At 50.0% G+C, this 24,299-nt stretch overlaps 1 protein-coding gene across 3 annotated transcripts in view; it reads left to right on the top strand.

The window, feature by feature from the left end:
* Positions 1-23,442, top strand: part of Mab21l3 (mab-21 like 3) — a 49,274-nt gene extending 25,832 nt beyond the window's left edge. For 2 of the 3 annotated variants that reach the window (XM_052732246.1, XM_052732247.1), the window contains 6 exons: positions 2,281-2,529; positions 11,191-11,331; positions 13,380-13,671; positions 16,986-17,164; positions 17,829-18,023; positions 21,819-23,442. In XM_052732246.1, the coding sequence (XP_052588206.1) occupies positions 2,281-2,529; positions 11,191-11,331; positions 13,380-13,671; positions 16,986-17,164; positions 17,829-18,023; positions 21,819-22,052 (1,290 nt within the window). In that variant the 3' untranslated portion in view covers positions 22,053-23,442. The remainder of the gene's footprint in view (positions 1-2,280; positions 2,530-11,190; positions 11,332-13,379; positions 13,672-16,985; positions 17,165-17,828; positions 18,024-21,818) is intronic. The other variant, XM_052732248.1, reaches the window with a different exon arrangement.
* Positions 23,443-24,299: the final 857 nt, after the last annotated feature.

Here is a 24,299-nt window from a genome sequence, read left to right as displayed (position 1 = left end):
ACACTACCCGACCCAACACAAAACTATAAATAGGGAAAATATTTCGACTCCTTTGTTAAACAGACATTGATCCTCAGAATCTATTGCATTTATTTGTCTGTTATTTGTCTATGTGTGTGGAGGAATACCTGAGACAACTGGCTCTCTCCTTCCACCATGTGGGTCCTGGGAGGTGGGAGAGATGGAACTCAGGTGCTCAGGCTTGGTGGCAGGCATATCTGCTGGGCCGTTTCACCTGCCCCCAGGCCTCAGAGTCCACACTGAGCTGAAGCTGCCTTCCATTTTTACTTTGCCTTGCCTATGAATCATGAAAAATGAGGATTTTTATTTCCCATGGAAGGAGGAAAACTTGAATTAGCTAGGTCCCTCTTGGTGGCCCTAGGCACACCCTTAGTCAACAGAGTTTTGCTGACCTATTGTCCAGTTAACTAGAGATCTGTATCTGCCAGGAAAGCGTGTTCTCTTCAGCCTTTCTGACAGGAGCTGCCAGAGCCCGGGTCTGTGCTGTGACACCGTACCCACTAGGAACTGGGCCACGCAGTGCGTGTGTGCGGTCTGTTCACACAACACACCCATCTCCTGCTGTGCGTCTAGTGGAATGTGACTGCAGCCACCTGCCCTGAGCGCACCGTGCCCTTCCTTCCCCGGGTTCCTCCAGTAGCTCAATTTTCTGCTTTCCCTTGTTCATACCTGGCAAGAATCTTTCCATCTTGGAGCAAGAGAAGTTTCCGGATGCAACATTTCAATCTGCAGTACTGGAGTAACTGAGATTGATACTCCAGAGCGAGAATGATAAAGGTTTGGGTATTTGAGTCCAGAAACCCAGGGCAGCTTTATTGTTACCAGAAAAGGCCTTACCAGAGGCGTGGGACTGTGAGGTAATGATTCCAGCAAAAGCAGAAGCCAAGGGCAAAACCAAAAGTATGTGGGGGAAATGTGGACTTTGGTGCCGTTCATAGTGACGTGGAGAGAGAATTCCAGAAGGCAGGTTAAGGGGAAGAGGCTCTTGTTTCATTTGTGAAAAACTCATGTGGTCCATTGGAGTGTTGATCAGGGGAACAGAAGCCAAGGGAAGAAGATTCTGGACCATCTGAGAGCATGTGCGGTGAAGAGAAGGGGATTTCCAAGACACAGAACAGCAGGTGGGAAATCAAGGAAGTGTGGAGGGGATTCTGAGGATCCTTGAGGAAGCTGTACCTTCTCAGGACTGGTATAAGGTCCTGGATTGGCAGACAGAGCCCCGAGAAGGCAGTCGAACACCTAGGAGAAGGAGGTGGGTGGGGTCTGGTGCGGCTCTCACCGGGAGCTGTCTGGGAGGATATGCAAATCCGGGGCCACAGGAGAGAGTAGAAAGGCTGGATCGGCTGAGGTTGAAGAACGCTGAGGAGGTTGGTCTGGGCAGCTGCCTGCCTGGAAGCCGTGGTCAGATCTGAGCTGGGCTGTCAGTCCGTCGGATCACAGACAGGAGGCTGGGAAATTTACCAGTTTCGGGAAGATCAGGCTGCTGAGATCTTCTCACCCTGTACTAAAGCGATCCCCAGCCAGTCAGACTGGGAACTTACTGTCTGTACTGTTGTCCAGGATGAGTTTTACTGGTAAAACTCATGTGTCCTAGACTCTTAAGGGGCCTGTTTATACTGATTTTATTTTGAATGTCAGCCATCAGGTGGGACGAAGAAATCACATTCTAAGGTCAGCAGGTGAGAGGCAGGACTCTGCCCTACTTTTCTCTGCATGTATGTGCCTGTTTGTAAGCCTGCCTCGTGTGTGTGTGTGTGTGTGTGTGTGTGTGTGTGTGTGTGTGTGTGTCTCCCCTGTCTCTGTCTCTTTGTGTCTGCCTGCTTCTCTCTCTCTCTCTCTCTCTCTCTCTGTGTGTGTGTGTGTGTGTGTGTGTGTGTGTGTGTGTGTGTAAGCTTGCCTCTGTACACATGAGTGTATCTGTGAGCTCATGCTTTTCCAAATGTTGGTCCTGGCCCTCATCTGATGGGCAAGGCTTGTGTCGGGCATGATGGTGAGAAACCAGAAGACGTGTTTGCAATTCCTTATTTGTTTCGGGTAAGGAAGTAAATCAATGGCAGAATTTTCTGGATTGGAGGGCAGGGGATATTTACTGTCAACAGGATAAGGACAAGGAGATGTAAAGATACTGGTCACCAAGGTGCACCTGGTATCAGAGCAAGAGGATAAAAAAGACAGGGTGACTAATACCGGGGAACACCAGGTGGGCTCCAGCTCATTTCCATCAAGCCTCCTTTCTAATCTTCTATCATTCCCTGAAAGATGGCAGACGGATTCTCTCAAGCTGGAAAGGAAAAGTGCAGTGAGCCGGCGCGAAGAGGCCGAGTCTCTGGTCCATGCTCACAATTCCAGAGAAGTTTCATCCAGAGAGTAACGTTGCTGGGAAAGCTGCCTACCGGTTTTGTCCTCCATCGTGAAACGAAGCAGAAGGTTGCTGCTATCCTGGGGACAGACCAAGAAGCCATGAAGTCTCTTCCAGAGGGAGACTTACAAAATTACCTGCTGAGTAAGGTGAGCCAGGGCCTGCCTCTCCTGGGCACGCCCTCTTCCTCTCCATTGGTCCAGAAGGATTCCCCTGCTTCTGGAGATCATAAGATGGTTATCTGAAACACAGGACCACTAGCCTCAGCATGCCGAGGAAGTTTACCCAGCCAGGTCTTTTCTCTGAGGTTCTAGTGCCCAAAGAATGCTGGGTACAAAATACAGAACAGACCTCTGGCTCTGTCCATTGCTGACACTTACGCAGCCAATTAATCTATCCAGGGCTCAGACTTCTTTTCCATCAAATGAGGGCCTGCATGGGGTCACTGGGAAATGACTGGCCAGGCACAGGCACAATGACACATACCTGTGATGCCAGCATTTGAGAGGTAGAGGCAGGAGATCAGAAGTGGAAGGTACCCTGGACTACATGAGACCTTGCCTCAAAAAACAAACAAACAAACAAACAACAAATGAACTTATGACAAGGCTTTTAAAAACTGCAAAACTGATCGTTTTAAAAAACACTATTTGGGAGCTGGAGAGATAGCTCATCGTTTAAAAGCATTAGCTGCAGTCCCAGAGGACCCAGGTTTGATTCCCAGCTTCCACACGGTGGCTCACAACCATCTGTAATTCCACGTCTAGGGGATCTAACACCCTTTTCGGTCCTCTAAGGGCACCAGGCACACTTGTGGTGCACAGACATGTGTGCAGGCAAAACACTCATACACGTAAAATAAAAATAAAAACACAAATCTTTAAAGGATATCACTTCGTTTGTAAGCTAGGCATGGTGGTGCACACTTTTAGTCCCAGCACTCAGGAGTCAGGCAGACAGATCTCTGTAAATTCAAGGCCAGCCTGGTCTACAGAGTAGGTCCCTGACCAGCCTGGACTACATAGCGACACCTTGTCTCAAGGGGAAAAAAACAAAAAACAAAAAAAGAAAGAAAAAAAAAAAGAAAGGAGTGGGAGAGAAAGGGGCTAGTTTATTTCAATCTTAGGCTCTTTTGATGTCAGACTTTGTAGGGACCTTAAATATTATTGAATTTAAGATGTTCCAGTGTTCCACTTCCACATGAAGCTTCTAAGGCATGCAGTTAATGTTTAAACGAAAAGGTTTAAGCTGAGAGGTAGGGACTGGTCTCTGGCTTTCATGCCTTTATATGTAAACAGAGCAAAGATTGTTATCACAGTGAGATATGAGTGCACTTTTTTAGACAAAACCATCATGGGAAGGTCTACGTGTATAAAAAACAATAGCGAACAAAATGACTTCCCATTATGCCTCTACACAGGAGCAGTGTTGACTGGCATCTTCCTGGGGTCCTATGTTTTCTGGAAAAACAATATTCCGACTTTCTTAGCTTGGCATTCAAGTGATTTCACCTGCCCCGTTCTCTGACCCTCTGTCTCTGGGCATACCCACCAGCAGAAATCATAAATGGTATTCCCGATATGCAATCCAGCCTGGGCTCATGCATGGTCTGTTTGGTCTATAGAGCATTTTCTAAAGTTTTCTTTCACAGACATTTCAAAATACTGAGACATTGCATAGGAATCTGGATTTCTGTCTCCTATGGGGATTAAAGAATCAGGGTACATGGCGAGCACGGGTCCTCTGTCTGGCCTGGAAATCATGGCTTGAATGTTTGTTAGAATGTGTACCAGCCAGTTCTCAGAGGCTGGAGCCCTGGCCTTCAGTCTGACAGAGCTCCGTCCCTTGTCCCTGAAGGTGGGCCAGCCTCCACATCTGCCTCATAAGAGCTATGTCCTAAACAGACTTCAGGCCTAGCCCCCCCCCCCCCCCCCATCTTAATCCTTCTCACACAGCTCAGAGTTGGTGAAAAGGCTCCCGTAATACCAGGCATAGACTACTCTTGTCACCCTGGGAACTCTGGAGCTGATCCTGTTTATTGATTATATACACTGGCTCCTCCCAGCATGGCTTCAGTTGCTGACTTACACCCTGGAAGGTTTCACTTCTTCCACCTTCTTAGAGGGACCAACAGTGTCCTGGATACCTTCCTTTCCTTCCACATTCCCAGAGTATCTTGCACAGATGTGGTCTGAATCCCTTCGGAGTTCACTGAAGATATGGGAAAACACTGCAGCGTGCTGACAGATCGGGGTGCAGGTAACACTTACGTAGCCACCAGCCAACCTCCATTTCTAGAGGAAGAGAGAGCTTGTAGAGATGAAAAGCTTTGGCTAGCGTCCAGTGGCTGTATAGTGAAGGTACTGAGGTCTCAGCAGAGCTGGTTGGGCCCAGAGGCCGTGTCTCCTCTGCTACAATCCTCTGTCTCACAGGCACACAGAACCTCCGCTTGATGTCAGATCCTGCTCTGTGATTTGGAGGAGCTCAAGCCCTGAGATGTGGTCTGCTAAATGGAAAAGAAATGCTGTGTGTGCCCCAGGGATGGCGGGCCACCCCTACAGATTCTGTTCTTAACGCTCCCAGAAGAAGGGGACGTTCTGTGCACAGTCATTGAGTACACAGCGGACCCCAGGGCTGCATGGAAAGAGAGCCTTGCAGAGCGAAAGGAAGGGCCTCGGCTCTGATGGGAGAAGTGGTCCACAGAAAGAGGAATGGAGATGAGGGCTTGGAGGATGTGTTAGGTTTCCATGAATGAAGAAGGCAAGTGCAGGAGGAAACCCAATTTACCCACCCACCCCATTGGAGAGGGGGTTTGTATTCAGCTACCCTTTCTTTTAGGGAAGCAGAATTCCAGGTAGCAAATATGACCCGCCTATAACTTAACTAACTCTAGTGCAAGTTGCCTCCTGAGCTCAAATTCCCCATCTGTAAAATGGGAGCTATCATTGAATGGTGAAGGAGGCTCCGGTACTCTGTTCATATGAAGTGCCCAGTACCCTGGAAGGACTGAGTAACCCCAGCTTCACATGCTGCTGCTGCTGCTGCTGCATTTGGAGTCACCAATACCAGGTGGTCCAGGCAGTCCTCATGGAATTGAGTAGAGCTGTTTCCCCTGTGTGTGTCAATAAGTTTATGGCTTCCTCTCTTTAAACTGGCAGCTTCTAGAGGGCAGGGAAGGTACCAGTCTTGTTTTAACCCATTATTGGACTAAAAGCAATTCCAAGGTTAACAGCCCAACTTTCTGTTGTCTGGGAGGAAGTTCTCGGCCATTTCTTCCTCCCTGTCCTCCACCTGGGCGATGCTCATGTAGATAGACCACCTGTCCCTGGGTGCAGCCGGGCCCCCGTACAACTTTTCCCGCAAGCCGCTTAATTGGCCCTCCACAGAGTTCAAGGAAGAGGGTTGCAACACCCATGAGTCAGCACGGTGTTGTTACAGGGAACAGTCTTGAATTCCCAATAATTTATATTTGAAACAGTAAATTATTCACAAACCTGAACTATTAATAGCAGCAAATGACTTGTGGTCCAACAGTAGCCCAGAGGCTCTGGCTGGGAAAGAGGGGAGGGAGCCTAGGATGAGACAGGGACGTGTGGGGAAGCACGTAGACACACCTGGGGAGGGAGGCCCTGGGCAAAGCTACGGCATGAAGGCGTCATCTGCTGCCCTGGGTGACCTTGGAGCATCCAGCCTTGTGTGTGCCTGGTTGATTCAACGTGGCTGGGCTCGGTCACACGCACAAAGGCAGCCCTTGAAAAAGAGAATGGACCCTTTTTGATCCGTTGAGTTTATCAGCAGAAGAGGAGAGTGAAAACTGGATAGGCCCCAAGGTCAAGCTTGAATTGAGTTATGCTTTGAGTCCATTTTCTTCAATGGTCCCATTTTCCCCTTAGGTTTATTTTCAAGCCTTTCTTTGCTGAAATGCATTTGGGGATGAGGCTGTATTGCTGGCCTGTTGACATTTGAGAGACTAGAAAGGAAAGGGATTCTGAGATTGAGCGTGGAGGGGCCTGTACTTGTGGTAAAGCATCCAAAATCACTTTTACCAAAATCTCTCTGCAATGGACCCCAGGCTGCATCTGCGTCTCTGCATTTCCTCACCCAGAGCTTCAATCCTCTTGTTCTGTTTCTCTGGGTTCAGTCAAGATAAGTGGAGGGCAATAGTCAGGTGGGGAAGGTCAGGGTCTAGGTTGGGGATGCAACCTAAGACCTGGCCTGGGAACCCCAGCAGGAGCGTTTGGGGGCTGTGGGTTGCTCAGTGATGCCGTCGTGGCATACGTGGCCAATAATGTGGGAGCAGGCCAGATATCACCTGATGAAAATTGTTCCCAGCTTCAGCATCCTGGGCACTGCGGGGACAGATCTGCCTGGGGCTCTTCACTGTCTGGCCCCTGCTATGTTACCCTAGTATCCTTAGGGGATGTAAGAACCATCCGTAGTACCCACAAAATGGCAGCTCCAGACTTGCTGTTTCGTGAGCCCTGACTCCAGACTGAAAGCCTTTTCTATCTAGGTCCAGGAAGAAGATAAGGGGCAGGTTCTACTCACAACACTCCTGTCCTTGAGGGCGTGGCAGAGAGTGCTGGAAAATGGCATTGGAAACCCCACGCATGTCGTCTAGTTCTACTTCTAATTGCCGGTGTGACAGAGGAGAGCCACTTTTTGCTCTGGTACTCTATTCGGTGACACCAGATAAGATGATTTCTGAAGCCGAAATAATTCTAAGATGCTAAGTTTAAGGCACCCAAGTGTAAGACGTGACGGGAAGAATTTGTAGTCTGATCTTCCAGGCAGCCTGGTTCTCCATTCTGACTTCCACGTCTGTAGATCAGAACACATGAGGACGATGAGCTAAGCGAAGGATAATGAGAGCGATTACAGGTGCCTTCCAGGGTGTGTTCAGACTTGTTCTGCCCAGTCACTGTCCAGTCCGTGGTCAAGTTCACTCATAGAGAAGGATTTTGGTTCCGAGGAAGGCTGTTCCTTGGGGTGTTTTGCCGCCCCCGCCCCCACCCCAGTGCCGATATTGTAATGGAGGTTTTCTTAGTGTGCTGGTGAGGTTTCTGTCACCTCGACACAAGCTTGAGTTGAGTTGCTGTTGTTCTGTTTTTCCAGACAGGGTTTCTCTGCTTATCCCTGACTGCCCTGGAACTGGCTCCATAGACCAGGCTGGCTTCAAACTCACAGATTTGCCTGCCTCTGCCTCCCGAGTGCTGGGATTGAAGGCGTGCGCCACCACTGCCTGGCCTAGTTAGAGTCATTTTGAAGAGGGAACATTGATTGAGAAAATGCCTCCATCAGACTGGCTTGTAGGCAAGTCTGTGGGGGCATTTTCTTGATTAATGACTGGTGTGGGAGGGTGCAGCCCATGGTGGGCAGAACTACCTCTGGGCAGGTGGTCCAGGGTTGTATAAGAAAGATAGCTGAGCAAGCTGTGGAGAGCAAGGCAGTAAGCAGCACCCCTCCAAGGTCTTTGTTCGGTCCCCTGCCCTGACTTCCCTGGTACAGGAATATGATTGGAACGTGTAAGCCAAATATACACTTTCCTCCTCCAAGTTGTTTTTGGTCCATGTTGTATCATAGCAATAGAAGCAACTTAGGACACTTAGCTTATTAATACGTGTGTGTGTGTGTGTGTGTGTGTGTGTGTGTGTGTGTGTGTGTGTGTGTCCATTGGGTTTTTCATATTCAAATTCTGTGGAATCATATCCATAAACTTAAAGATTCGGGGACTTTGGGGTTATAAGCCTTGGCCCTCCATGCCTTCTGAGAACTTAGCTATTCAATGACATCTCCTCACAGCCATTCTGACTGCAGTGCTCTATCTACCTCGTCAGAACATCTTGCATGGCTTCTTTTTTTTTTTTTTTTTTTTTTCGGGTTTTCAAGACAGGGTTTCTCTGTGTAGTTGTGGTGCCTGTCCTGGATCTCGCTCTGTAGAACAGGCTGTCCTCGAACTCACAGAGATCTGCCTGGCTCTACCTCCCGAGTGCTGAGACTAAAGGTGTGCACCACCGCCACCTGGCAACTTGCATGGCTTCTTTATTGTGAGGTTTGTAAATGATTCTATATAATTTCCCCCCACTGCACTTATTTAGCAGATTCGTCCCTGTTCAGTGCCCAGTAATCTACCAGCCTGGCTATATGCATTCCATCCTCAGGCTGGAAAATCCAACTCAACCGCCAAAACCCCACCTCCAGCTTCCACCCCTCCAACTGAGCACCTCAGCCTAGACTGGAGGGTTAAGAGGTGCTTCGGGCATCTTACAACTGAGCCCACGAACACTCCAACAACCTCATGGGTCTCACCATGGCTACAACTCCATCTTTACACAAGTACCCAAGCCACTCCTCATCCCTCATCCCTTGGGAGCTGGTCTAGTCTATTACCTGAAGCCTGGTACCTGCCACCTCTCCGGCTTCCTGGTGCATATTGCCTCGTCTCCTACCCTGTGAAGAAAATACATAGACTTCGAGCAGGAAATCTCTCCAATTCGCAACACCCCTCCCTTTCCCCTTCCTCTCCTGCTCCCCTTCTGAAGCAATGTGGTGGGGATTTGCATGACATTTTCCTGCTGGGAAATCCCTCCTCATTGTGTGGGCCTCTTCCTCCTGAACTGACACATGTCCCTCCATGTTTAAACATGCCTAAGCCCATGTGTCAGTTTGAGAGAATCTGCTGCTGGCCCTGCCCATTTTGTCTAATTTGTTTGCTGCCATGGTCAAGCTTTTTGAGAAGTGGTGACCCTTTGTCCTCATGAATTTGTCCCCATTCGTTCCGCTGTTCTGGTTGGGAAACTCTACAGACACTTGGGGCGCGGGGGGGGGGGGGGGGGCACTGGTACTGGTCTCTCCCTTTATTCTCAGGACCTGCCACCTTACATATGCATGTTGAGACAAGGTCCCATGTGTCCCAGGACTTGCTGAGAAGCCACAAATGGTCTTCCTGCTTCCACTTCCAAAGCACCAGGAATGTAGGCCTGCACACCATGCTCAGTTTCTGTACTGCTGGAGGTGGAACCCAGGGCTTCATGCACATTCAGCAAGCATTCACTCTGCCAGAGCCAGATCCCTAGCCCCCTGGCTGACTTCCTCGAACCTTACCTTCTGCCTCCAGGAAGGACCCTTGGCCTCCAGTTTAGACAACCGTCCTTTTGCAGGGCATCCACAGTATCCTATGGTGGTCTTTCCCAGCATCTCACTGTGACAGTTTTAATCCATCTTCCACTGACAGTCTATCTGTAAACCTCTTGCCATGAAGTACAGAGTCCAGCAAGAAGTAGGCGTTTGAAAGCTGGCCAAATGGAGTTGAATCAGGCACAGGGGAAGTCCTGTCTGTGGGGACGTTTGACCAAAGGTTTTCAAAAGCGCTCTCCTTTATTTTTGGCATCTTGAACTTCCTGCCCTTCTGTGACCACCTCCTGTCTTCCACTTGCAGTCTAGAAGATGTAGAGCCCCCGCAGGGCACAGCCATTCCAAGAGGGTCCCTCACCCCCATCACCCATAGTGAGGTGGGCATTACAGGGATGGAAATGGAGGAGCGGCTGCTAGTGGCAAAAGCCAACTGTTAAACTGCAGATACGGCTGCCGTAGTCATGGTCAAGCAGGACCCATGGACTTTCAAGAGACTGTTTTGTGTATTTGATGTTTCCAATGAGATTCTCAGGTCTGCAGAGTTAGGGGCCTCATTTTCTGTCTCTGGCTACTCAGCATCGTGTTGGTCATCTGGACAATACAAGTCGGTTTTCCAAAGACAGTACTTTACATGGAATTGTCAAAGAGGTCTCTGCATGCAGATCAGGGATCTCCTCTCTGCTGGATCAGTAGAACCCCCACACTTCTCCGTGATGGAGCCCCCACACTTGCATTCTCTTTCAGATGGTTTCTCCAATGCTTTGAGTGCAGAGTCGTGTCTGTCTGCTTTGTTCCCGTGGCCCCGCACAGTGAATGTAGATAGATAGCTATCAATGGGCTGACTCTGTGTGGGCTATGAAACCTGTGCAGATAGGTAGGCGTGGTCTCAGGCTTGCATTCTGTCTCTGTATGGGATGGCTCTGTAGGAGGCTCCCAGGTGCCTGGGGCGAGGAATGACTTAGCATTGGTCAAGTGTCTTGGGCTTGGCATTTTCTTATCTGGCTGTTTGGAGTAAGTTTTGGAATCTGCTTTCCATCGCTCTCTCTATGACTCACTCAAATGTCACCTTCTCTGACCTCCCTATCTGAAATAGCCACGTTTTATCCCCTGGTCTTTACCCTAGCTCACTGTTCCCTACAGCACTTTTCAAAATAAGTATGTATGCCGTTACAGTCTGCACGCCCAACTGTGTGTTTCCAACCAGAGGGACTGTACATCTTGTCTGATTTGTTGCTAAGTTTTTTTGAGGCGGGGACTCGTGTGGCCCATGCTGGCCTTGAACTCACTGCAGAGCCAGGGCTGGTCCTGAACTTCAGACGCTCCTGCCTCTACCTCCCATGTGCTGGGATTACAGGTGTATGCCACAATGCCCTCCCCACCACCACCACCTGCACCTCCCTGCACCCCCCTGGCCTTTGCTGTTGCCTTGATTGCTGTTATGTCCCCAGACTGTGCCCAGGAGTGAGTCCTGGATAGATTGAGGGACTGCACCTGTCCAGAAGGAAGCCAGTGTCATTTTGGTCCCTGTCAGACTTAAGCTCAACTCCCTTGGAATCCCGGGAGGCAAGATTTTTGCTTTGAACCTGGGTCGGACTTCACTGTGCCTTTGTCTTGTCGCCTGGGCCGGTGCCTCGGGCCCTGTAACTGTTTCGCTGACCCCCCCCCCTCACACCCAGGTGGACCTGAGGCGCCAGCAGATTTCTCAGAGTGTGGAGGAGGTGCAGAAAGTTATCCACTGTCTGACGGCGGAGATCAGCCACCAGGACAGTCGATTCCAAGCAGTGCCTGCCTCTGACACGTACAATGACAGCGTTAAGGTAAGCAGGTCCCTCTGAGGTGCTCCAGGACGCAACCAAACCCTTGGGTGGGAGGGACTCCATGTATGAGAGGTACTTATCCCACTGAGAACATAGTACTGCCCAGGAACAGAAATCTTCTGCCACCGCAAACATGGTAGAGTGAGCTGGAGGTGGAGCCAGGTTCTGAATTCTCCAAGGCTGCTCCCAGTCACACTCCAGCGAGCAAGGCCACACTACTTCCTCACATAGTGCCAGCCTGTAGGGGACATTCTTGTTCAAACTACCACAGATTCACGTCAAATCTGAGACCAGCCTGGGATACAGGAGACCCTGAGGAAAGAAAGAAACGAAGAAAGAAAGAAAGAAAGAAAGAAAGAAAGAAAGGAAGGAAGGAAGGAAGGAAGGAAGGAAGGAAGGAAGGAAGGAAAGAAAGAAAGGAAAGGAAAGAAAGAGGGGGAGGAAGGAAGGAGGGAAGGGAGAAAACACACAAAATGACTTCAATTTTCATCTTGAACTAAATTCAATAAGTATTTATTGAACACCATTTGTAGTTTTAGTCCTTATTTCACGCGGTTGGGGATGTGGGTGTAGGTAGATGTTTCTGTACCTGTTCAGGTGTGTGTTCCATGTGTGTGGATGTGCTCATGGAGGCCAGAAGTCAAGGCTCTTCCTCAGTGGCTCCCCACCTTATGCTCTGAGACAGGGTCTCTCGCTGAGCTGGAGCACACCGATTCAGTTGTATTGGATAGTCAAGAAGTCCTAGGGATCCCCCTGTCTCTGCCTCCCTAGTGCTGTGATTACTGGTGTGCAAGCACACACCTGACTCTTTTTGTGGGTGCTGGTGATCGGAACTCAGGTTCTCATGCTTGTATGGCAGGCAGGGTGTGGTCAGAGCCGTCTGTCCAGCCCCACCACTGTGCTCTTGAACTCATGTGCAAGTGGATTAAAATTCATTTGGAGTTTAGGCGTTTGTCCCCCCTATTTAATCCAGCCTCTGGGCGCCAGAAGTCACATGGTACCCTCACCTAAGCCATCAAATGTTCTCTGAAAACGGGGCGGGATCAGCTGAATTGGTCAGTGCCCAGACCAGGGGCAAAAGCTCACTATTGCAGGACTTCCTGTAACCTTCTTCAAAGAAAACGTGGCTGAATGAACAAAGAGGGTGCAAGGAGTCGCCAGGGCACAGCCAGAGTTCAGGGTCCCTCCGGCAGATCTGCATGGCCAACGGGTGTATTGTGTCCTTTGCAGCGTGTGCCTGCCTGCTCAGCATCCTTTCTTCCTGGCCACTGCTTAACTGGTTCCCGGAGAGTGGGAGTGGGTGGATTCACATCCATTTTTCCATTAAACACAGAATCAACTCAATGGCTCACATTGTCCAGACAGACAGGCTTTCATTTCACCTTTGATTCTGTGAGGGTTAGTCATTCGTACTGACCCTGGGTCATTGTGACAGGCTAAAAGAAAGGGCGGCACTTCAAAGTCCTGTCACCTTCTCTTTCGTGCCAGAACGTTCAGCTATCCCAGGACACTCATTCCTGATGCAGAACTAGTCTGGGGTAGAACCGCCGAACAAGCTACCAAAAGAATTCAATTAAAATCTCCGCTCTTCCGCTTGCTGGCAGAGCCCCAGGGTGATCCACAAGCCCCTCTGTGCCTTAGGCTGCTCACTGGGGAAGTGGTATCGTAGGTACCCTCTTGTTGGACTTCGGAGATGGAAGAGGCGCAGCCAGATCGTGTGTGTGGCTCAGTGGATATATTTCCCTTCCCTTTCTTCTTCCCTAAACTCAAGGTCCCTCCAGGGTTCCGGGTTTTCTTCATACTTAACTTGTGGCCTCACGAAGCCCTGAACTAACTCCTTGAGTCATTCTGTCTGCGCAGCCTCAAATGGGTTAGTGGTGAAACAGAACCGTAGTGCTCAGCAATCCGGGTCTCTTTCTGTACACCTCATCACATTGCTGGGGCTTGAACGGTCACTTGAGCTGCCTGGCTGGACAGGTCAGCACCCTCTGCCTGTCACCTCCCCCGTGACAGGAAATCAGCTCCCGTCTCTCCTTTTCTAACCGCAGGTTTTGGCTCCCAGACTGTTCCATGTCACGGTCCCTCTGAAAGGCCTCGCGGGATACAAGGGGGCCCGCACACAGCGCTGGCGGTACTACACCCTGCAGGGCACCAAGCTCACCTGCCCTTTGCGGGACCCCGAGGGCCTGCAGCAGTGGCTGGAGACTGAGCAGTTCGTGAAGACCCTGTGGCAGTGGCACCAGGCGGACGTGAACATAGAGGGGGACATCGTGCCTGCCAAAGTCCTCCAGGTGTTCCGGGCGCTGGTGGAAAACGCAGTGAGAACCTGTCACCTCTCGGGTGAGCTGGCCACGGGAAGGTGAAAGGGGAGTGGTAACCAGTCACATTTTGCATTGTGGTGATGGGGGGGGGGTGACCTGCTAATCTGTTAATGAAATCCCCAAGGCAGGGATTCATTCTCAGGAAACACTTCCGAGACTGAGAAATTACAGCCCTGACGAACACATCTCAGGCTGTGGGTTTTGTGCCCTGCCCCAACCTCAACATTACATATTTAAAGCAGCAAACTGCTCACCCTCCACCCTACCCCCCCAAGACCCTGGTTATCAGCACATTTCTGTGCAACACGGAGCATCTGAGTGAACACAGGGTATGGAGGCTGCGTGCTTGGAAAGCACCCACCTGCTACAGCAGAAGCCCAGCAGCCTTAGGACCCACTCACCTCAACAACTGCAAACAGAAAAGCCACAGTAGAGGGTGACATGAATAAATGCACACGCGTCTACACACGTGCACACGTGGAAAAGCTGGCTTAATTACAGAAGTAGTTCTAAACCAGGCAAGACAAATGGTGAGCTGATCAACAGAAATAATAACACACAAAGCAAAACAGACAGAAAAAAAAAAAAGAAGGAAGAAAAGAAAAACCAACGTCACAGAAACAGGAATCTTGAGGGAAGAATATAAATGATTTAAAAAAAAAAAGGAAAAATATAGATTTTAAAAATTCTAGCAGATTGCCAAGGCATGGTTGCATGGTTCCTGTAATTCCAGCACTGAAAAGCTGAGGCAGGAGGATTACTACAAGTATGAGGCCAGCCTGGGTTTACAGAGTGAGATCCTGTCTTAGAAAATTAAAAAATCAACGATCGGGACCAGAGAAAGGCACATGGTTAAGAAGATGGCTGTGCTTGCAAAGGACCTGAGTTCAATTCCCAGCACCCGACTCAGGGGACTCCTAACCACTTGTAACTCCAGCTCCAGGGGATCTGACACCCACTGCTGGCCTCCCTGGGTACTGCATGCATATGTGCATACGTACAGTCACATACACACTATGTAATTAAAATAAAATAATTCTAAACCAAAACAACGATGACAAAGGATCCCCAAAACAATAAAAATACATACTAAAAACGCCCGGCAGATGAACAGCTATGTGAAGTGTGAGAAGTTGTGAAGTGTGAGAAGTGTGCTCCTGCTGAGTGTAGGGTGGGTCAGGTGAAGCAGGCATTTTCATGTTGTTCTTGGGAGCGAAAATCAGTGTTTCATTTTTAGAGGGCCATTAGTCCATTGTTTATTTTTATAATGTGCTGACTTGGCAATTCAACAAATAAACTTTTGCAGACACACAAAGAAATATGGCCAAGAATGTCTTCTGCCCTGGGTTTCAAAATAGTAACCAACTAGAAAAAAAAAAAAATCTAAATGACTATCTAAGAAAATTGGCCCGGTAAATGATGGTGCCTTGGCCTGGCAGACTGTGTGCAGCCTCAGCTGAGTGAGACATACACAGGCACACACATGTATTATGAAAATTACACAGGCTGCCGAACTCAAATGATGCGTTTGTAAATGTTTGCTTGTCCAAACAGAACAACTCTGAAAGTCTCCAGCCTGGTCACATCTCATAGATGTTTACTTTATAGAAAGTACTTGTGTGGATTATTTAATTCTGAGACACTCTGAGACTGGGGTAACATGCAGCTTAGTTGGCAGAATATTGGCCTGGCATGTGTAACAACCGGGATTCGATCCCCAGTCATGCATACATCAGACACGTGGGTGCACACCTCTGATCCTTGCACTCTGCCAGGTGGAGACAGGAGGACCAGAAATTCAAGGTCATCCTCTGCTGGATCAAAAGTTCAAGGCCAGCCTGGGATACAGGAGACTTCGTATAAAAAAAAAAAAATCTTTTCTGTACCTATTTAAAAATGAAAAGACTGACAGATAAGTCACTAGCTGAGGGTCACACACCAGAGCCGCCTGCAGAAGTAAGGTATGGGCCAGGCAGGCTAGCTCCAAGTTCAGTCACTCCTAACACCTGGAAAAGATCTACTAGAGAAAGGAGAGATGGGTGAGTCCAGCTGGGCCAGACCTGTGATGAGGTTTCAGTAAACAAAGCTGAAGTAACACTCCAACACTCCGTGTCCTAGCCTCGTCTGGGCTGCTCTGGTGAAATGTAAACTCTCAGTCATCCTAACTAGCTCAGAATAGCATGCTTTCCTCCGAGCAGCCAAACACAGTTAAAAGCTTCAAATTTTCTCCTAAGAAGGGCAGAGTGAGATGACAGACCTTAGGTCAAGACACTCTCGTTCTTATCGGTTAGGAAGCCAAACAAACAGAAACACCCAGGTGCTGGGGCTGGAGAGATGGTTCAGTGGTTAGAGGCGTTTGCTGCTCTTGTAGAGGACTGGGGTTCAGTTCCCAGCACCCTGTCTGTAACATCAGTTCCAGGGACTCTGATGCTCTCTTCATGCTTCTGCAGGCTGCTGCATGCACGTGGTGAACATGAAATCATGCAGGTGCTCGGATACATACATACATACATGCATACATACAGACATATATACATACTACATACATATAATAATAATAACAACAATAATAATAATAATAATCTGTTGTTTTGTAAAGAAGAGCCCTTTGACAATGAGGGCAGTCTGGCTCATGAGCCAGAAAACTCACCGCACACACTTATTTCCTCCTCTCTGCCTGCTTGGTAAATGAATTAATGGGAAACCTCTCCCACTCACCTGACCCTTTCAAGCTCAGCTATAACATGCTCGGAGGGGCTTCACGATCGGATGGACTCAGGATGAGAAATACTTCTGAGTGAAGCCGGCTCCTGAGATGGATGGTAGAAGCAAACACCATCCGTGAGACTGATTCAGATGAGACAGGCTATTAGGACTCCCCTGGAAGGGACCTGGGGGAGGTGGGGTCAGAGCCACCCTTCAGCAAAATCCTGACGTCAGAGTGAAGAGCTCTGCCCTTACTCTCGCCTGCCTTCCCTCCCAAACCGGCATCGAGGTGATGTGGACGTGTTAGATGGCGTCTCAGGAGCCAGTATGATCCTTTTCTGTCTTCCCGCGACTCCCCTCGTTGAACCTCCTGAAAGGAATCTATCACTTTAAATGGAAAAAGCTTTGGAGGAATGAGGAGGAAAAGCAAAGAGCCCACTGACCATGAGCTTTCCCGGCCAGGCTGTGACAAGCTGACTGTCTGGTGTCAACAGAGCTGACACTGTGTGACAGACACCCCGGCAGCTGTCCACAGTGTCTGCTCACTCGTTCCTGCCCTGCCCTGCTGCTTGTGTGTAAAGCAAAGACTTTCTCTTACCAAGGGTCTCTCTGGTTGGTTCCCATCAGGCAAGGTCAGTGTGCTAGCAAACCGAGCTGCTGTTTGGGTTGCCATGGAAACGTCCACAGGCCAGGTGGAGCTCGAGCTGGCCCCTACTGTGGAGATCCCCACCGCCTGGTCCGAGAAAGCCCAGTGGCCTAGGTGTCTGAAGCGGTGGCCTTCCCCAGAGAGAGTGGAGTGCATCAAGGTACGGGTGACCAGGCGGGGCTCGTTCTGTGGAGGGCTGACAGCTTTGCCCATCTCATTACTGACCATGTGACGGCTTACTGTGGGGGGCGCAGGGGGGGGGGCATGTTTCCTTAGAGCTGCTCTTCCAACGTGTCTGCTGCCCCCCTCCCCGCCCCCCCCCACCCGCTCCCCCAGTGGCAGCATCACCCATGAGCTTGTCAGAAAAGCAGGTTTCCTATCAGAAACCCTGGGCCTGCAGAATGAGCATGGGACAGAGCCCAGGGACCTAGGTGAAGGCTGAAAAGTCCTCAGCGGCTCTGACAGGGGCAGAAGCAGCTGCCTTAAAGTGGCCTGAGCCTCCCCCTGCTCCCTGCATGGACTCAGGGTGCCTTGTGTTTCTCCACGATGCCCTTTCGGCCTCTATGTTTTGCCATCCACATGTGAGTGAGAATATTCAATATGTGTTTGTCTTTTTCTGCATTGCTGCCCGTTACACATTATCCTCTAATTCCGCCCGTGTTCCTGTGAATGGCTGGATTTGATCCTTTTTATCGGCTGAATAATATTCCTTCACATAGACATACCATATGCTGTGGGCCCTGGGTCCTTCAAGCTATGTGAGCTGCTCTCTCCTTTAGCCTGAATCGTGTTTCGCATGTTCCCAATCCTTTTGTCTTTTTCAGTCATTTGGGTTCAACTTGGTGGCCCGGTCCAGTTATCACTGGCAGCTGAGTTTCCCCCAGGCAGAACGGGTGCTGTTTGAGCAGCTGGATGAGGATGGGGGCTGCCGCAGGCGATGCTTTCAGGTCCTGAGGCAGCTGAAGGAGGATGTGTGGTGTCCCGGGCAGAGGCCAGTCATCACCACCCACCACCTGCAGGTGAACACGGGGTGTGGTGGGGGGGAGTCAGGGCAACCGTCTCTAGGTGGGTCCCAGTGTGTGATGGGATCAGGATGGGGCCGTGGGAACGGTTTTCAATCCCAGGGTTTCCACACTGCATGCTTTTCTGCGCATGGTGACACATAAACCCCAGCTGTGTGTCCCACACCTGCCAGGGGTGATAGCGACTTGGCTTTCTTCCCTCCCTTCCTGACTTCCCTTTTCTTCTCCTCTTCTCTCCCTTCCCTTCTTGTTTGATGTGACATTAGGGATGACTTACTGTATGGATTAACACCTTGTATCACATAGTATTTGTGAGGTGTGGAATAGTAACTGGAGACACACAGACCATCCACCACGTAAAACCCCCGCGATCAGCGTGTCAGATGTTTATTCTGCCTTCTGGTTGGGGGCTTTGAACTCTTCCAGTTATTTCAAAACCGAAAGAATTGCTTTCAGCCGCAGCAGGCCCTTGCTTCACTGGCGAGTTTTAAACTATCCCTCCGGGGGTTTTTGCATTCCACCCTACCCTCCTTTGTCCCTCTGTCCTCACCGTATTTGTGCACACGTGACCGGGAGCACACAGTGTCTGTCCTCCCCTTCCTTTCTTATCTCACTCAGCAGAAGCTCCTCCATTTCCTCCATGTTGCTGTGCACGGCGGGATTTCACTCGTGGTTTGGTGGCTGAGTAGTAGATGAGGTAGTGTCGGCCTACCACATCTTCTCTAGTCTTTTGTTGATGGACACCTAGGTTGGTCACTTTTTTTCTTGGCTATTGTGAACAATACTGCAGTAGCCAGAGTGTCGGTAGCTCTTTAATGTTCTAATTTCATTTCCTTGGTATGCATACCCAAATTTTAAGTTTTGTAGGAACCTCCCACCTGTTTTCCACAAAAGCTACACTAATTTATATGAGTGCCCCTGTCCTTACTGTCTTCTCACTTTACTCCATTTTGCTCTTTTTTGAGACAGGGTTTCTCTGTGTAGCCCTGGCTGTCCTGGAACTCCCTCTGTAGACCAGGCTGGCCACGAACTCAGAGATCCGCCTGCCTCTGCCTCCCGAGTGCTGGGATTAAAGGCGTGTGCTCTCAATGCCCGGCTCATTTTTGTCTTTTTCACAACAGCCTGGGTGTTGTGTCTCACTGGTAAGGTGGCAGGCATCTCACTGTGGTTTTGTCCCGCATTTCCCTGAAGACAGGGACTTAGATACTTGTCCATTTGTGCATTTTCTTTGGAGAAATGGCACTTGCTCTCACTTTTCCACTTTTCATGGTGTCGTTTGTTCCTTTGCTGTTGAGCTGTGTGTGTTCTGACTATTGACCCCCTTAGGAGTACAGCTTGCTAACATTCCCTCACACTGCACCTCACCCTGGTGACTGCTCTGCAGTGCAGACGCCTCCGAGTTCAGTGTGTCCACAGCATCCATTTTCCCCTTTGTTGCCTGTACTGTTGGGTCTTCTCTGGAAAATCTTTGCCTGTGCTAACACCACGAAGCATCACCCCACTTTCTCTAGTTCCATAATTTCAGGCCTTGTATTTTAGCACCCAATCTATTTTGAGTTAATTTTGTATCATGTGAGAAGTGTGGTCAGTTTCATTCTCTGTGTGTGTGTGTGTGTGTGTGTGTGTGTGTGTGTGTGTGTGTGTGTATTCTCTCTCTCTCTCTCTCTCTCTCTCTCCCTCCCTCCCTCCCTGCCTCCCCACTTTTCCCAGGTCCCCTTTAGTTGAAGAGATTATCCACTCTTTAAAATTTTAAATATGTATTATTATTTTTTATTTATGTGTATGTGTCTATGTGAGTATATGCCACATATGTGCAGGTGCCTGAGGAGGTCAGAAGAGGGTTCTGGGAACTGAACTCGGGTCCTCTGAATGGGCAGCAAGTGCTCTTCATTCATCCAGGACTTCAAATTCTTTTCAAATTGATGCTGTTATTTTTGATTGCTGTGTTTAGTTGCCTATACTCATTGGGTTTGGTGTGACATTTTTATACATGTGGAGAGGGTGCGCCAATCACATCCACCTCCCTTTGCACTGCCCCCCTTTACCCCCGCCCCTTTCCCAGTTCCCAGTCCTCAGCACACCACGTTCAGATCTGCTTCACCCTTCAGTTTCCCCGCGTGAGAAGGACCGTGCTGTGTTTGTCTTTCTGCGTCTGGCACATTTGACTTAACACATGTCCTTCCATTTTGCTTCCAGCCATTTTGCTGTAGAGGACAGGGTTCCATTCTTTCTGGATGAACAGTCTTCCATTGTGTCTTTGTGCTCTGTGTGCCCTGGCCATCCACTCCTGGCGCTTGGGCTGGTTCCACATCGTTCTTGACACCTGTCTGTCGAAAGGCTGGCCAGCAAGGCAGGGACCAAACCTCACAGAACATGTTACGAACTGCAACCTTAGCCAGGCGGTGGTGGCGCTTACCTTTAAGTCCAGCACTCAGGAGGCAGAAGCAGGAGGATGTCTGTGAATATGAGGCCAGCCTGGTCTACACAGCTCCAGGTCAGCCAGGGCTACAAAGTGAGACCCTGTTTTGTATCTTAGTTAACCAAGAGTGAGAGGAACTGTTATTTAGATAAAACAAACAAATAAAAATAATGAGGATTTATACTTAAAAAAAAAAAAAAACCTACAGATTGGCTGCTGGTAATTGGGATAGGCACACACAGGTTAACCCGGCTGCCAAAGAGGATGAGATGCGTGGTGGAGAGGACAGTGGGAGGGGCATGAAGCTGAGTGGCAGGCCTGAGAGACCAATGAGCAGGAAGATGAGCGGGTTGGGTTGCGGATGCAGCCCCAGGCTGTGTCTGGCCCAGCTGACTGGATCAGCAGGTCTAGAGGCAGAGCAGGTTTGTGGGAAAGGCCATGAGTTCAGTCTGGGCGTGTTGAAACGGAGGTAACTTTCCAATACCCAAGACTAAGCAGGTCAGGAGCAGAGTCTGGGCTGGAGAAGGTGCCGGTGTGAGTCCTCCATCTTACTGAGCACCAGGCAGGGGAGGGGCAAGAGCAGAAGGGGCGGGCGGGTGGGGGAGGGAGGGTCCTTAGAGACCCCAAGGCCGAGCAGACATTGGTGGGTGCCGAGCATTGGAGTAGCCGGGATGCGAGGAGAAAGCCTAGGAGAGCACTGTCTTAGAGGCCGGAAGAACAGTGGTTAGGGAGGGAGGGTGTGGCCAACTGTCTGACCCACTGAAAGTGAGAAGAGGTGAGGCAGAAAAAGGCCTGCCCTGCCATTGGAGCCCTGGAGATCTTGGGCTAGGAGAGCAGCCTTCAGGATTAATGGCCGAAGACTCCCGACTGGAGTAGGTGGAGGCAAGGAATGAGTGAGAAGAGAGGAATTTATCGGGGTGCCTGGACTTGCCAGAGGGGAGACCGCCATGGGAGAGCAGGAGGGCTATGACCCCATGCCAAGAGGCCGCCTGCAAAGAGGGGAATCGATCCTCTAGGGCTCCTAGGAGGCAGAGACCCGTGAGAGCGGTGGATGCAGAGAGGGAAAGAGGAGGCTGCCATGTTGACAGATCTCTCCCATCCAGGAGATGAGGGCTTCCATGTTCCCTGTATGCTGGGAGGCAGAGGGCCTCTGCTTGAAGCAGGGTATGACTCACTGGGAGAGTGTTGTTGGTCAAGGTGGCAGAGGAAAGGGAAAGAGAGTAACTGGGAGGTGTGAGCCAGCTAGGTAAGCCCCAGGCTCTGGTGAGGCAATGGGTCATGGATTCCTGGTGAATCCAGTTTTCCCAGGATGCCTTGCTTCTCCTCCCAGAGCCACGAATACTCAACTTGTTCCCACCATCTTTCATCCACAGACAGTGCTCTTCTGGACATGTGAGAAGTACCCACACCTCAAGGACTGGCAGGTCTTCCATCAAGCGCTCCTCCGCCTGGTCCGGAAGCTGCACAGATGTGTGAGCCAGCACTTTCTGAAACACTATTTTGTCCCGAAGAGCAACCTCCTGCAGTCAGCCAGCCCAAGTGAGCTGGATGCTGTGGCCCAGAAAGTGGCCTTCTTCCTCAAGAATCCGCAGGTCACTCTGCCCTGAGGTGGCCCAGGGAGTCCTTGCTCCATTCCTTTCTGCTGACCTTGTCGCCAGGGTGGTTCCTCTGCCAGTGGCTGGGACCCAATGCTAAGAGAAGGACCACCAATGACAGAGAATAAAGCAGGCCAGCAGCTCACTCATCAGAGGCAAATGCTCCTGCCCCAGGTCACGCAAGCATTTCACCTTCCCTACCTCTCTCGGGGACAGCTCTCGTCCAGCTTCCCCAAGTGACCGATTGTCCTTGCTCAGGTTCTTATTGTCTGACAAGGGCAATGGAGATGGGCTCAGGGCGGGCCAGGGATTAGCCTGCTGCTGGAGAATGCTCAGACTGGCTGGACCAGGACCCACACACTGACGGACAGCCCACCCGGTGGCTGGTGTCCCTTCATGACTCTGGCCTCCACCTCCAAGCAGTGGCCAGCAGTCCAGGCTCTGGAGCTGTTCTGATGTTCCTCTGTCAACTGTGCGGAGTCATTGTAAGAGTTAGTGCAGATCCAAGAGAAGGGTGCAGCTGGGACTCCACCTGTCACCTGACTCTAGTCACAGCCCTCTCCGCCACGATCAAGGCTAGAACTTGCTTCCACTTCGGGAATAAGCTCCATGCTTGACCTTGCATGGACCACCTTCATGTCATTCATGTCTGGATGTCTTCCTTAGCTCAGTCAATTCACTCACTTGTGGACACGCAGATACTCGCCAGGTACTAAGGACACAGCAAAGAACAAGACAGACTCCCTGGAGAAGACAGGAAGTGAAGAGCAGATGGCTGAACTCAGTCACTGCACATAGAAGGAAGTCTGCTAGAACAAGGTCACAGAGAGATCACGAGGGAGAATGTGTGGACAGCTAAAAGGGGCCGTCATGGTGACCTCAGCAGGCTGGGGTGGGTAGACATGGGTCCCTGGCTGTGTAAAGCTGGGGAAATTGGTATTATTGTGTTCTGGGGTCGAAGGTACAGTGTTTACCTCCAACAGCACACTTCAGACGACGGCTCGGTGACAGCATCGGGAAGGACTCTGCGGCCCCTGCACCTCTCCATTCACACATCTGCGCACTGTCTGGGATTCCAGGTGCTCTCAGAGAGAATGGCTTCTTCGGGTGTTTTCTTAACACTTCTCAGCTCTAGGGGATCCTTTATGGCCTTTGAACATTCTCCAGTAACAAATATGCTTAACAAAGCAGTATTTCTAAAAGCACAACCCACTGATTTGGGGGGGCTTTGAAGGAACCTGTGTGCCAAGGACTGAACCCGAGCGAGGCCTTTGGCATGCTGAGCATGTGCCTTGCCAACGAGCTAGGTTGACTTTATTTCGAGGCTGGATCTCACTAAGTTGCCCAGACTGGCTCTATTTTTTTATTAGTTTTTTTATTAGAATATATGAATTATACATAATGATTGGTTCCATTGTGATATTTTCATGCATGTATGAAATGTTGTGTATGAATGTGTATGCATGTGTGTAAACCAATGACTTCACTAGGGTTCCATCCCGGAATATGGGTAAGGGACTAGTTTGCAGGAGAACGGGCACCTTTACTGGTTACACCACTGGTTATAACCCCTCTAGTCCCCAACAACCATTAACTGCTTATTAATCCCTGAGAGGGGAGGGGACTTGCAAGCATTTCCTGCCCATGATAGAATGCTGATGAGCCCGATCTTGTATGAGTGACCACAGCCTCTGGGAGTTCAAGAGTACACTGGCTGTATCATAGCTGAGGACAGCAGTCCACAACGCTCCACCCCGCCCATCAGCTCTTGCGTTCTTCCCCCATTCCATGACATTTCTCAAGTCTTGCAGGGGGTGACAAAGATGTCCCATTTAAGGTTGAGCATTCAGCAGCCACTGATTCTCAGCACTTTGGCCAGTTAGAGGTCTCATGTAGTCATTGTGACCACTGCAAAGAAGCTTCTCCAGCTACTGTTGACATCAGAACAAATCTATAAACACCAACACGGGTATGTTGAAGGCATTTCGGCAGACATATAATGTCCGTTTCACAAAAACCAGCAGACGATTCCCCACCAGGGATTTTGACTAGGTTTATAATCAAAGATGTGGATTCACTCCTAAGAAGCAGGCCTCATGTCCAGAAAGCGACTGATTACCATAACAGTCATGCTGCTATCACACCATGGGTAGAACTTGCCTGGAAGGTAGCACACGGGGTCTACAGTTGGGTCACACCATTTATGACAATGTCTCCAGAAGCCTGCAGAGCACTTTATAAACCAGTCATTAGGGAAGA

This window comes from Peromyscus californicus, unplaced genomic scaffold (assembly GCF_007827085.1).
Source record: "Peromyscus californicus insignis strain IS unplaced genomic scaffold, ASM782708v3 Scaffold_9__1_contigs__length_137607984, whole genome shotgun sequence".
Classification (NCBI taxonomy): Eukaryota; Metazoa; Chordata; class Mammalia; order Rodentia; family Cricetidae; genus Peromyscus; species Peromyscus californicus.
Note: the sequence above shows the minus strand (reverse complement) of the source record. Positions and strands in the feature narration are given on the sequence as shown.